Raw genomic sequence first — 12,846 nt, 5'->3', positions numbered from 1 at the left:
GTGTAGCCCAAATCCATTTGGAATAGCCAGATCAGGACCTAACATAAAGACAACTCAGAGTATGCTATTCTGTTCCTTTGAAATAGACTACATTTTCTTTTTATCATGTATCATGTTTATGTTAATTAACGGTCAATTGCCATGAGACCGGCAGTTATTTGCTTGACAATCACCGGCTGACAAAGTTTAGTGACCGCCACAGTCCAAATCTCCACAGTCTGTCGAGTGCAGCGAGAATGTTTCAACCTGTGCCATTGTTTAGAATCTCCAAAGGAATAAGGAAGTGGCACATGGTGTGTACAAATGACAGAAGGGCTTTCCTGAAATGCTGGGATCATTGACTAGTCTAGGCTAGTCATATACCCTGGTCTACTTTACAGTACAAATAGCCTGTCCATGCATTTCTATCTATATCCAACCTTGGCCACTAGTGTTAGATTAGTATGCTATGTTTATATGATCCATTGCATTGCAAATGATCTCTTGCTTCCACTGTTACTTTTCTACTGTCATTCTTTGCATGGGTACATTTGGGTGGAATCATACATTTTTAAAGGTGCAATCTGTAACTTCTTAAACCCCTGTAATGCTCAAGGAATCAATGCTCAAACAAGAACACACACAAAACAAAACTCAATTTAGGCCAATCAGTGCTCGATACACTCTCAAAGACCATTTCCCCCAATCCTGCCGGCCTGGGACAATACTTTAAAAAAACAGAAAGTAACCTACAGATTGCACCTTTTCAAACAGCATGTCATTATCTTACTCCCTTACTCCTCTGTGGTTACGCTTTATGTCCTATCTACAGTATCTTCTCTGTTCTCTATTCATCTTTCCTCATTGCGTTGATCATTCCTTTCCAACTCTTCACTGCTGTGCTGGTGGCTGCTGGGTGCTCAGGGAGAGGACAGCTACATGGAAAAGGTAAAGTCAACATGGTGTGCCCATTTATAGAAATATATAATGATTAGAATCATTAAACATTTAAAAGCATTAAACATTTATAGCAATTTAGCTACTTAGCTTGCTGTTGCTAGCTAATTTGTCCTGGGATATAAACATTGAGTTGTTATTTTACCTGAAATGCACAAGGTCTTCGACATCGACAATTAATCCACACATAAAACGGTCTACTGAATCGTTTCTAGTCATCTCTCCTCCTTCCAAGCTTTTTCATCTTTGAATTTATGTGGTGATTGGCATCTAAACTTTCATAGTATTACTACGACAACCGGCAACACAGTTCGTCTTTCAATCACCCACGTGGGTGTAACCAATGAGGAGATGGCACGTGGGTACCTGCTTCTATAAACCAATGAGGCGATGGGAGAGGCAGGACTTGCAGCGTGATCTGCGTCAGAAATAGAAAGGACTTCTATTTTAGCCCTTGGCAACGCAGACGTGCGCAAGCAGTGGGTGCAATAATTGAATAACATAGATTTCTACATTTATTTTGCAACGCTCGCTCATGCGATGCGAGCGGTGTAGTCAGGGTATAAGGCTAGTCTGTTGCCCCGCTGTTGGTCAGCGAAATAGGCAACCCAGGTTCTAATCTAGTAATGTTGCTTTCTAGATTTGACATAAAAACACCTTAGATTAACCAAATATACAGTACCTCATGTTCTGAATTAGGGAAGGACATTGGTTCAGACATGACCATGATCAAATATTCTGCTTTGGGATCCAATGCTAAAGTCTTAATTTACTCCAGCTCTAGACGCAGGGGTTGCATGTCCATCTCTGCCATAGCAGTACTAGCTGTAAGTGCTGAGCGAATAGTTGAATTGTGGTATTTTTCCATTTTCAAACAACTAATTGACTGATGTTGGCTCAATTATTTGAATTCCTTTTTTGCTGTAAGCCCAATGTGCAGGTTCTCTAGAGAGAAATCCGATCAAGCCCCAACTGTGTGATATAGTAGGGCGTTTTAGTTTCCAACAGGCCAATATTCTATTTTGTCAGACAGCGTAGGCAGCTGCTCTATAGAGATGATGACTTGGAATGAAATAATAAAGTCATGAACTAGGCCTAAAACAAATGTAATATACACAACTGAAATATTTTATTGAAGTAATGTGAATAAATTGTGGTTAATAAGCGATAAGCAGTAATGGGCAGTCACTACCATCATGGGACTTTTATTCTCTGTTACAGCATTCAACCCACATAATGCGTATTGCATTTAATGTCTACAAAAATATTTGAAATCGATAAAAAAAAGTTATTATTTTTTTAAATAATCGACCTGAAGACCTAATCTCTCACCACTACTTGCTGTACTAGTCTTCAATCTGAGATATTGGTGGCCCGCATAAGACCGTCATGAAATGTGCCTGAGTGCATATTATATGCTTTAAATATTTCAAATTATGCAAGCACTGGTTGAGATTGATAACCCTAAGGCAGTGATAGACCAGAGAGTAGAGCAGGGCGATATGGCCTAAAAATCATATCTCGTTTTTTCCCCCAAACTTTCACCATATACATCTCGATTATTATTATTATTTTTTTAAACATTTTCTCTAAGCTTTGTTGTACAGTTAAAGGTCAAATACACTGCATTTCAAACAGTCAGCAATAATCGAATGAATACAGGGCGTGTGAAATTAGGCTAAAAGCCCCACTGATAATGTAACTATTTATTAAAAATAGTTTAACCCGCTTTTTTGCAAACGTCTCTGATTTGGCTTTGAAGTCTATGAAAATGCCCTCGTTATAAATGTAACCAGAACCATGCATAATGCACATTCACTAATAATGACTAACTTATTGTAGAAGGCATTAGAGAAAATGAGCACAGGTCTCAACAACAATCTCTCAAGCACAAGCCCACATGCTAGTGAGTAGCCAGTTAATCTTTATATTTCAAGTTTAGCCAACTTGGATATGTTTTGTAGCTAACACGGCAGAACAGTCGAATTGTTATGAAGACTACCTTCTATGCGTCCAACTGTTTGAACAGCATGCTAGCCTCTTCACTTTGTTCAGATGTTGAAATCAAGTGACCTACCGTATTTCTCTGAATGATAATAAGCGTCCAATTCCTAATATAACTGTGTTTTATGCTTATTGCACATTTATAAAAGACTCGACAGCTGAGTCGTTGAGACATATAAAGGATATCGTTAGACAGGTTAACTTCTACTATTACAGTAAAAGGTCTCAATGTGTTTGGGTGTCCATATGACCGATTCTGTTGGACCGAACCTCAAATGCAAATAGAGAGGAAGAAGTGATCTCTCAACTTTGTTGGTGTGAGTTTCAGGGACTTGTGTATGTGTGAACAGAGGAAGAGGCGAAGTGAGGTTTCGCTCTCGTTAAAATCTGTCCAAAATTAGCCCAATGTGTTTCTATGGGCTTATTTTGGACCTAAGCTTGTTGCCTGCCTTCCCGCCTTTGGGACAACGACTCCTATTGTTAGGGCGGAGTCATGAGCATCTTGTCATTATATTCAGATCTCTGGTGTAATTGGGAAAGTGCACAGAAGGAGCGACACAGGCATTTACAATATCGCGCAAAAACATACATTTGAATTCATCAAATTAATTTGATATATCGCCCAGCCCTACAAGAGAGGAGCCTGGTTTTCACACTTGCGTGCTTGTGTGTGCGATCATAGAAGTGACACCACATGTACTAGACTTCAAGCACGTCTCCACCGCAGTACACACGCATCACAACCGTCCCTCCACACACACACATACAGTCCTTTTTCCGCACACCCAAGCTCATTTCACAGCAGGTCACCCTACAGTGCACAGGCCTTCACACACATGATTAAGGCTAATGAGAGTTTAGGGAGAAGCAGAGGGGGCCTGTGCTCAGTTAAGCAGCATCAGCTTCACCCATATAAAGCCTGATGTTAATCCCATCTTCACCTTCCGTATCTTGAGCAGCTCACCGGCCAGTGAAACTGAATCACTGCATGGCTAAACCCACTACAGATGGCACCATAAATAGGTAACTGCCAAAATAAAGGAAACACCAACATAGTGTTTTAATAGGGCGTTAAGCCACTACAAGCCACCAGAACAACTTCAATGCGCCTTGGCATATATTCTACGAGTGTCTGGAACCCTATTGGAGGGATTCAACACCATTATTCTACAATAAATTCCATAATTGGTGGAAACCGCTGTCTCAGTCGCCACTCCAGAATCTCCCGTAAGTGTTCAATTGGGTTGGGATCTGGTGACTGAGAGACACACACACATCCTTTAAACCCCCTATGCTCCTTTGAGACCCCTCTTTCGAAGGCACTGAGATCCTTCTTCTAACCATGGTTGCCAAAATAATGTGCAACTGTGCATTTTTATACATGACCCTAAGCATGATGGGATGTTAGTTGCTAATTAACTCAGGAACTACCAGTAGTGGTGCGTGGGATAAATCACTGGTGAAGCCAAGCCAGTAAAAAAAAGCTGTATTACAACCTAAGTTGTGATAATTGCTTTGCGTGCTTTATAACCCATTCATTCATACGCCACTGTGATATACAGTACAATAAGGCCAAGACAACAAAAAGACAAGTCACACAGAGGCGGAATAAATTCAACTACACTTTCGTTTGTTTCATGACAAAACTGGAGAGCAACATCTGTCCGGTGAAGTCCACAAACAAAATATTAGATGTAACAAACAGTTATATGACCTGCAGCATGGTCCAGCAAGTTAATGTTTTCAACAGTTTACTAAACAATTACTGATTTAGAACCACGGAGTTACCGCAGGTCAGCACAAAGACAACAGGAGCCCTGCCTCTGCTATTCCAGCACCATTTACAGTTAAACATCATATCAACTAGGCTTTAATACAGTGAAATCTAACTTAAAGATACCAAAAACGATTTAGTCCAATCAATGTTGCTAAATATAATGTGGCTGTCCATGGAACTGATTTCTGTGTGTTTGTTTGTGTGTGTGTGTGCGTGTGCGCATGCCCAAGTAAAACATTTTTTGGACTCACCCTACTTGTGACTAGTTGAACGCCAATGCCATGGCGTTGTTTTTGTTGTCATAGGCTAGCAAGCATTTTAGCTAGGTAGCCTAACTTCCTCGCATAGGCAATAATGGACCAGCTAAGTTAGCTAGATAGTTAACGTGTTATGGTGGGCCAGCAGCATACTGCCCTGCTTCCCACTTCTGGCTTGCTTTTGAAGCTAAGTAGGGTTGGCCCTGGTCGGTCACTAGATGGGAGACCAGATGCTGCTGGAAGTGGTGTTGGAAGGCCATTAGGAGGCACTCTTTCCTCTAGTCTAAAATAACATCCCAATGCTCCAGGGCAGTGATTGTGCACATTGCCCTGTGTAGAGTGCTGTCTTTCGCATGGGACTTTAAATGGGTGTCCTGACTCTCTGTGGTCACTAAAGGTCCCATGGCACTTATCGTAAGAGTAGGGGTGTGAACCCCGGTTTCCTGGCTGAATTCCCAATCTGGCCCTCATACCATCATGGCCACCTAATAATCCCTCAAATTTTTTACAAGTTATTATTTATTTTTTAGTTTCCTGACCTCAAAATTGGTCTCCTGATGTGGTTTAAGCATTTTTGTGAATTTAGAACATCCAGTTTTTGTAGTGTTTTGATAAAGTGTGATTTTGAGAGTGAAAACCGGAAGCCTAGAAAAATAAAACAGAATTTACAAAAATATAAAAAGGGCTCTTTAACTGTGGAGTGACTTAAAAATCTCTCACAAAAACACCCTTTTTGAGATTGCGCTGTTATTGAAGTCGTTTGTGGTGATGAGGGGTGTTGTACAAAACAAAGTCATCAGCGATTGTATCGTCTCTATCCAAGCTTAGCATCAGATCCAATGACGAATTGTCAAACTGCCGGTTTACCCATGTGTGTTCTGTCTCTGGCCCAACCCATCGGTTTCTGTACCAATAAGATTGCCCTGAATATGTTCGCATTCGTTAAAGGGTTGGGGAGGTACTCTATTCCATACTAATTGCGGTGAAGAAACTAACGTCCGTGGTGTTGCGTTTGGATGGAGCAGGGAGTCTGGGTAGCCCGGGAAATAGGGTATGTGCTCAGCCCTCAAATTAAATATAACATTTAAGTAATGTGAGCATCTGCTTTCCCTTCTTTTCATTCAGGTCAGTAGCTTTTAGTTGTCACTGGCCTGAATGTCGAGGCCTGCAATGGCATGTTACTTTAAAAGATGGCTAGTCTTTTAGCCTGGTTCTATGGAATGTAGGTACATTATGGGACACTGGTCAGGTAAAAAATTGGTGCAACCAAATCAAGTGTTGGTGCCATCAACTGAAAAAGTTGGTAGCACCAGTGGGAAAAGCCCTGCCCCCCCCAAATCAACATCCAGGGCCTGATGTATTTGAGTTCTGTAAAAGCCTTTATTTCTGGTCACCTAACCATAGCCTAGGCTACATCTTTTGTAGAAGCTGTACTCCTAGAAGCTTAAGGAACAGTAACACTTTGAGAGGCTCTCTAGCTCTTGATGTTGTATATGGCTCTGCAGGCTATCACTGTGTCCCATTCGTGTGTGTGATTCCCATTGCCAGTGGTTATTTTTGGCCCGACTCTCCCTAGTTCTCAGGGATCCATTTGCAGCTAGACACAAAACAATGTGATTCACTTCCAGTAAAATGGCTCTCCTGCAAGCCGACCCGACATCCAACCCTTGCGTTAATCCACTCTAATATGTTCCCTATACCTATAATGACAGGCAATGTGCCATGTGGAATCATCTTAGGAATGGAATCAACATTTTGATGAATGGGATACTTTTAAATTGTCTTATATAATGGCACAGGATGAATCTAATCAAATCCTCCCTAGGGAATTAAGCAGTTCATAAGTAATATAAGTTTATGAATCGACCGGGTAAAGCTGGTTTCAGTCACATTATTAACAGAGACTTTATGTGTCAGAATCTGGTATGGTTATGTTCTGACGACGGTCTTTTTTGACCGAAAATTGCGCTGAAATGCCAACTATTTTCTTCAGTATACTGTGGTTGTGTGTGTTGTGTCATTATGGTATAGTATGCCGTTGACATGCTGTGGTTGTGTGTGTTCTCTCGGTCTAGTATCTATGCTTCTGACATCTTGTGGTGTTCTCAGTATATTATCTATGTTTCTGACATCTTGTCGTGTTCTCAGTATATTATCTATGTTTCTGACATCTTGTGGTGTTCAGTATATTATCTATGATTCTGACATCTTGTGGTGTTCAGTATATTATCTATGATTCTGACAACTTGTGGTGTTCTCTGTATATTATCTATGTTTCTGACATCTTGTGGTGTTCTCTCAGTATATTATCTATGATTCTGACATCTTGTGGTGTTCTCTCAGTATATTATCTATGTTTCTGACATCTTGTGGTGTTCTCTCAGTATATTATCTATGTTTCTGACATCTTGTGGTGTTCTCAGTATATTATCTATGTTTCTGACATCTTGTGGTGTTCTCAGTATATTATCTATGTTTCTGACATCTTGTTGTGTTCTCTCAGTATATTATCTATGTTTCTGACATCTTGTGGTGTTCTCTCAGTATATTATCTATGATTCTGACATCTTGTGGTGTTCTCTCAGTATATTATCTATGATTCTGACATCTTGTGGTGTTCTCTCAGTATATTATCTATGATTCTGACATCTTGTGGTTGTGTGTGTTACTTCAGGAGAAGTCCAAGATGAGCTTCCTTATGGTGGACAGTGCTGGCACGGAGGACAAGCCTTTAAAAATCCCCAAGGAGGTGTGGCTGCTGGTGAACCACCTCTTTACCAAGTCCTGCCAACAGGTGAGAGGATAGTAAGGGGGAAATGTTTAAAGTGCTATTCTCAAGTGCTGTTGCAATGAATTAGGATATTCCTCACAGAGGGGTGACCTTGGTTAGTGTGGAATCCAAACGGAATATCGCTCCATTTCACTATTGTCACTTCAATGATTCTGTTTGGGCGGAGCGAAACAGCACAACATTTTGTTTTGTATTCCAAGCGAACCTTTCCAAGCACTATTGTAGACTTAGCGTCTCCGCCTCTAAATTGTATTCTACCCTACCCTTATTCCAAGGAAAAACAAAATGGCTGTAAACTCCTTACCATTATTTCAGGAGGACCTGTTCCAGACACCGAGCCTGCAGGAGGAGCTGCAGAGTATCATTGACTGCCTGGACACCAGCATTCCTGACTCCATCCGTATCCTTGCTCATATGTCCCAAGTCATTCCAAACCCTTTGGCCCAGATCCACTAGTAGGCCCAGCCCTGTAACAGGAGACTGTGACTGAGATGCCACACAGCTATATGGGTCACTGTGATAAAGCGGCTGCTATACACAGACTGCTGCCAAGGTGCATGGGGTGGTAGTATTAAGAGGTGCTACATTCACGACATACGCTACATAGATTTGCTATGTGGATGAAAAATGATGTGTGTGATATTTGGGTTTTATGGTGTGCAATTCTCCCTATCATCAGTGTTCCTGCCCATACTCATACACACAAACTCACAGACACACACACACAACCAGTGTGTTTGAGAGGATCAGTTTGAGCAAGGAGAGGCGCAAGATGGCTATTTTTCATCACATAATGGGTAGCTATTTTGAATTCGAGGTGATTTGCAGGTCAGTGATTCTGCACAGTATGACAGCAATGTAGTTCGCACACCGACCCTCGGCCACAAATCTGTGTGTTATTCCCTGACTGTGTGTGTATCAGCTGGTTGTAACCACTCGGTGGCCGAGGCCCTGTTGATATTTCTGGAAGCTCTGCCTGAGCCAGTAGTGTGTTACGAGCTCTACCAGCGTAGCCTGGACTGCTCCCACGACAGCCGCCTCTGCAAACAGGTGCAGTGAATACATATTTCCACATAAAAATGTATGCATGTGATACCATACGAATCGTAATGGATACGAGTAGGAGTCATTGACTTCTATTGAATTGTTAAAAGCTCATCTGGTCATTGCGTACCATGAGACATAGTTAGTTTGTCATCTATGCTCGAGAAGTGTCTGGTTGGGATTCTCATTTGTCTTTTCTCTGGGCTGTTTTGACAGTTGATCTCCCAGCTGCCCCGGGCTCACCGCAACGTGTTCCGCTACCTGATGGCCTTCCTCAAGGAGCTGCTGAAATACGCCCACAACAACAACCTCACTGCCAACCTCATAGGTCAGTTCCCCATGGCCACATTCTCTCTGCTTCTCTCTGAACCCTAGTTCACTAGGGTTCAATGTAGGAAAACTTTTGACAACAGAATGCAAATATCAGTGTTCTTATTGGACATATTCAGGTAGAGTAGTTTGTCCCCACTTGACTCCATTTCAAAATGTATCCTCTCTACTGAACACAACCCAGATTTAGGGTCAATACCACTTCAATTCTGGAAATGAAATTCCCAAGTTTAGAATTGAAAAAAATATTCCGGAACTGGAATTCACTGAATCCTGACTGAATTGAAAGGAAACGGATCCAAACTGTTCCTCTGTTTCTAACATCTTCCTCTACCTCTCTCTCTCCTCCACTGTGCCCCATGCCAGCTACCCTCTTTGCCAGCTTGCTCATCCGGCCCCCGCCCAAAATGGTGGGCCGACAGACCCCGCAGGACCGACAGAGAGCCGTCATCTTCATCCTGGGCTTCCTCACGGGAGGGGACGACGAGTGAGGGGTTAAGAGTCAGGGGTCAGGGCTCAGACATCCTCCAGGCTGGACCTTTTGGTAACTGTTATAAGAGTGGAGTTTTGGTGCACACAAGGCGTGTGTGTGGGGGACCATGGTGTGACACCCCTGACGCCCCCTGGCCCTTAGGGGACGTGTGTTGGATCCTGTGGTGGGAGAACAAACAGTGTAGTTATATGGGACCCTCTCTTTTTATCACAGGCTCTTATCAATGCCCCAGCCCCCAGCCTTTGTAGTTCTGTGCTTCAGTCACTCACAACCATCACCATAGTTTTCACCTCTGCTCATAGTGTAGCTGCAGGACCAGGAGTTTAGGTGTTGGTAGCTTGGAGTGACAGTGAACTGACTGATGCCTCTCTGCACTTTTTGCTGTACCAGAATACCTCCATGCCCTGTCTATGGATCACCCCGCCCCAGGTGACCCCCTAAGACCCCCATGCATCATATAACATGTTCCATGCCAAAATGACTCCCTATACCTGATCTGAATTTGAACTCTGAATGAAAATACAATATGTGTGTATGTATGTGTGTATGTATGTACGAACCCATAGATACTAAGATAATGATGAATTGTTAGTCCATGACACTACAGATGGCCCACATGGGTGGTCGTCCAGAAGATTTGAATTGCAGCTACCCGATGGATACTTCTCTCGGGGTGAACTATTCAAACCATCAGTAGACAGTGATATTGGGCACAAAATACTTCTAGTGAACACAGAGAGACTGAGTGAATCCTTGCTTGTCGGGACAATCTGATAATGGAAGATTTCCATTGTTACAAGAGAACGATGACAGTGGGGAGAAGTCCCGTCTGGGTTCTTGTGATATTGGGAGATGTTAGAATGATCAGTGGGCTGTACTTTAAACTAATGTTATTTATTCTCTTTTTTTCCTTGCATTACTTTTTTTCACCATCTTTATAGTTTATTTCACCTTCATAATTATTTTTAAGAGACCACATTTTGCATATTGCTTAACTGCCCTTGGTTGTTCAAACCCACCTTTTCGCTTCTGCCATTCTGAAACACGTGTCGTTCAATATCAGTGAGAGTACATTGCAACTCTGAACCCGTCACAATAGAGTGATCAGTCATCACGCCTGCATTTGATTGCCATTTTTATGGGCCAGTTTTTCAGACCCAGAGATGAACATTCTCTATTGAGCATGCTTTTTTAAGTTCAAGAGTAGGCTTTCAATATGAGTCCCAGAAACCAGCCCTACAGAACATCAGAGAGAGAACACCTCTAGGGTATCGATGTCTTAACTGTTGTAAATAGTCCTCCTGTCCCCATTGTCCACGATGTTTGACTCTGCTGTCAACTCTTACTGTGCTGGTGCAAACTGTGTGTTCTTGTGTTTTCAAAATGTATGTGCTGTGTGTTCGTCATGCAGGTGGTACCGTCGTTTTTAATGTCTGCCATGTGTCCTCATTTAGTTTTTTCTTTCCTTGCTTCAGCCTCACTATCTGCCTTCATGCCGATTTAGAGCTTCGTTGTTTTGGGCTTGTGTGCTCATGCAAGGGTATTTTTTGTCACTTTGTCTCCCGCAGTATATTCAGACAATATAATGTCCTGTTTTGCTTTCTGTGTGTCCCAAATGGCAGCCTATTCCCTTTATAGTGCTCCACTTTATTCCAGAGCTCTGATCAAAAGCACTGCACTACATAGGGTGCCATTTCGGACACACTCTTTTAGTTTTTTCAGTGACTAAGCATTTTTTACAGTGCAGGTTGAACAGGATTTAGTTGTTCATTACACCCTGAGAAACGAAAATGGTTTTCCCGGACACATGATCTTTTCCGGGCCACAAAGGAAATGTTTTTTTCCCAAACGCTGTCGTGGATTGTGTTATGGTTATGAAATGGGGAACTCCAATGCCGTGCAATTTCAACAGTGTTTCCTCCCTGTGTTTGACACTGTCTAGTAATTTTAGCAGTAATATGTCAAAATTTCTCCTGGTCGGCACTTTACAGGCCGGTTATGTGACACGGTTGGTACATGACACCCGTTTCCACTGGAACTGTAGCCCTGGCGTACGTCTCCAGTCAACTAATCATGCCAGAAAAGCCTGTTACTTAGTCAACAGACACTTCAAGACTAGCCTGGTTCCGTACACTGTATGTGGTGTAGCCAACCCCTCTGTTGTCATTCCATGCTAAGGTATGACATCGAGTATTGATTTGCCTACAGCATACACAGTATGGAACCTGGCTACTACAGGTCCAGGCTAATAAATACGTTTCAAACAGTGTTTCAATGGCTTAAATAACATTATAGCTAACACACCGACAGTCTTGCCAGAAAAAGCCTGTACTTCGTAATCTTGTTTAACAGGCATTGCTGGACCATTGCTACACCAGAAAATGCGTTCTGAGGCGGAAGCTTTTGTTTCAGTATGTTACGTAATCTTATAGCTTTAACACTGACAGTTCGTTAATCAAAGCACTTACCGGTTTCAGTGTCAGTGTTAGCTCTGTACCTGAAAGGAGTTTGAGTGGAGTGGGCCTTGTGTACATTTCTGTGCCTCGCTGCAATCATCCCATACAGTATATTTCTACAATGGGCCAGGCATGCCTTTAGCATTCCTGAGAGTTGTCATAGACTTAAGCGCTTTGCTTAGGTTGGCCAAACCATGGCTGGCCCTGGATGGATTTGTCCTTCCGGTTGTCTCCGAGTCAAAAGAGGAGGAACGGGAAATCTGGTATTTTCATCTCATTCACAACACGAAGCTTTTACATCAGAAATAAGGCCAACCCAAGCTGAGGAGAGATTGTCAGGACTGAATAGTCATATTTGGGAGAGAACTCCACACTCGTGTTTCCTTATTTCTCTTCATCTGGCGCCTGTCTGTGTATTCATGTGTTGGTTTATGCGCTCTGCTCCTCTTCATGCCTCAAGTTTTGTAATGGTCTGTCTAGTAATAATGCTACATATGCGAAGGAAAACTTGCACAAATGTTTTCAATGTATATTTTGTGTGGTACTTTTAATTTATTTAACGGAAATAAAATAATGTACAAAAAGCATCCTATGTTTTAACTTTTTTCCTACGAAATACCCAATTGTTCCTCATGTGATACTCTAAGTAATCACAGTCCCCCCTTTTGGAAATCCTAAGAAAACATTCAGATAAACAATATGGTGACGTCGTTGCTATGGCCGACTTGTCTGCTCCGTGTGAAATGGCCAGCTGTTGG

At 42.2% G+C, this 12,846-nt stretch overlaps 1 protein-coding gene across 7 annotated transcripts in view; it reads left to right on the top strand.

Moving 5' to 3' along the window:
* The window catches only part of ocrl (OCRL inositol polyphosphate-5-phosphatase), a 43,200-nt gene extending 30,525 nt beyond the window's left edge, over nt 1-12,675 (top strand). For 6 of the 7 annotated variants that reach the window (XM_071408737.1, XM_071408739.1, XM_071408732.1 and 3 more), the window contains exons 18-23: nt 904-927; nt 7,649-7,768; nt 8,081-8,165; nt 8,688-8,815; nt 9,026-9,137; nt 9,506-12,675. In XM_071408737.1, coding sequence (XP_071264838.1) covers nt 904-927; nt 7,649-7,768; nt 8,081-8,165; nt 8,688-8,815; nt 9,026-9,137; nt 9,506-9,630 — 594 coding nt within the window. In that variant the 3' untranslated portion in view covers nt 9,631-12,675. The remainder of the gene's footprint in view (nt 1-903; nt 928-7,648; nt 7,769-8,080; nt 8,166-8,687; nt 8,816-9,025; nt 9,138-9,505) is intronic. The other variant, XM_071408734.1, reaches the window with a different exon arrangement.
* Nucleotides 12,676-12,846: the final 171 nt, after the last annotated feature.

The sequence above is a fragment of the Salvelinus alpinus genome, chromosome 7 (assembly GCF_045679555.1).
Source record: "Salvelinus alpinus chromosome 7, SLU_Salpinus.1, whole genome shotgun sequence".
Classification (NCBI taxonomy): domain Eukaryota; kingdom Metazoa; phylum Chordata; class Actinopteri; order Salmoniformes; family Salmonidae; genus Salvelinus; species Salvelinus alpinus.
Note: the sequence above shows the minus strand (reverse complement) of the source record. Positions and strands in the feature narration are given on the sequence as shown.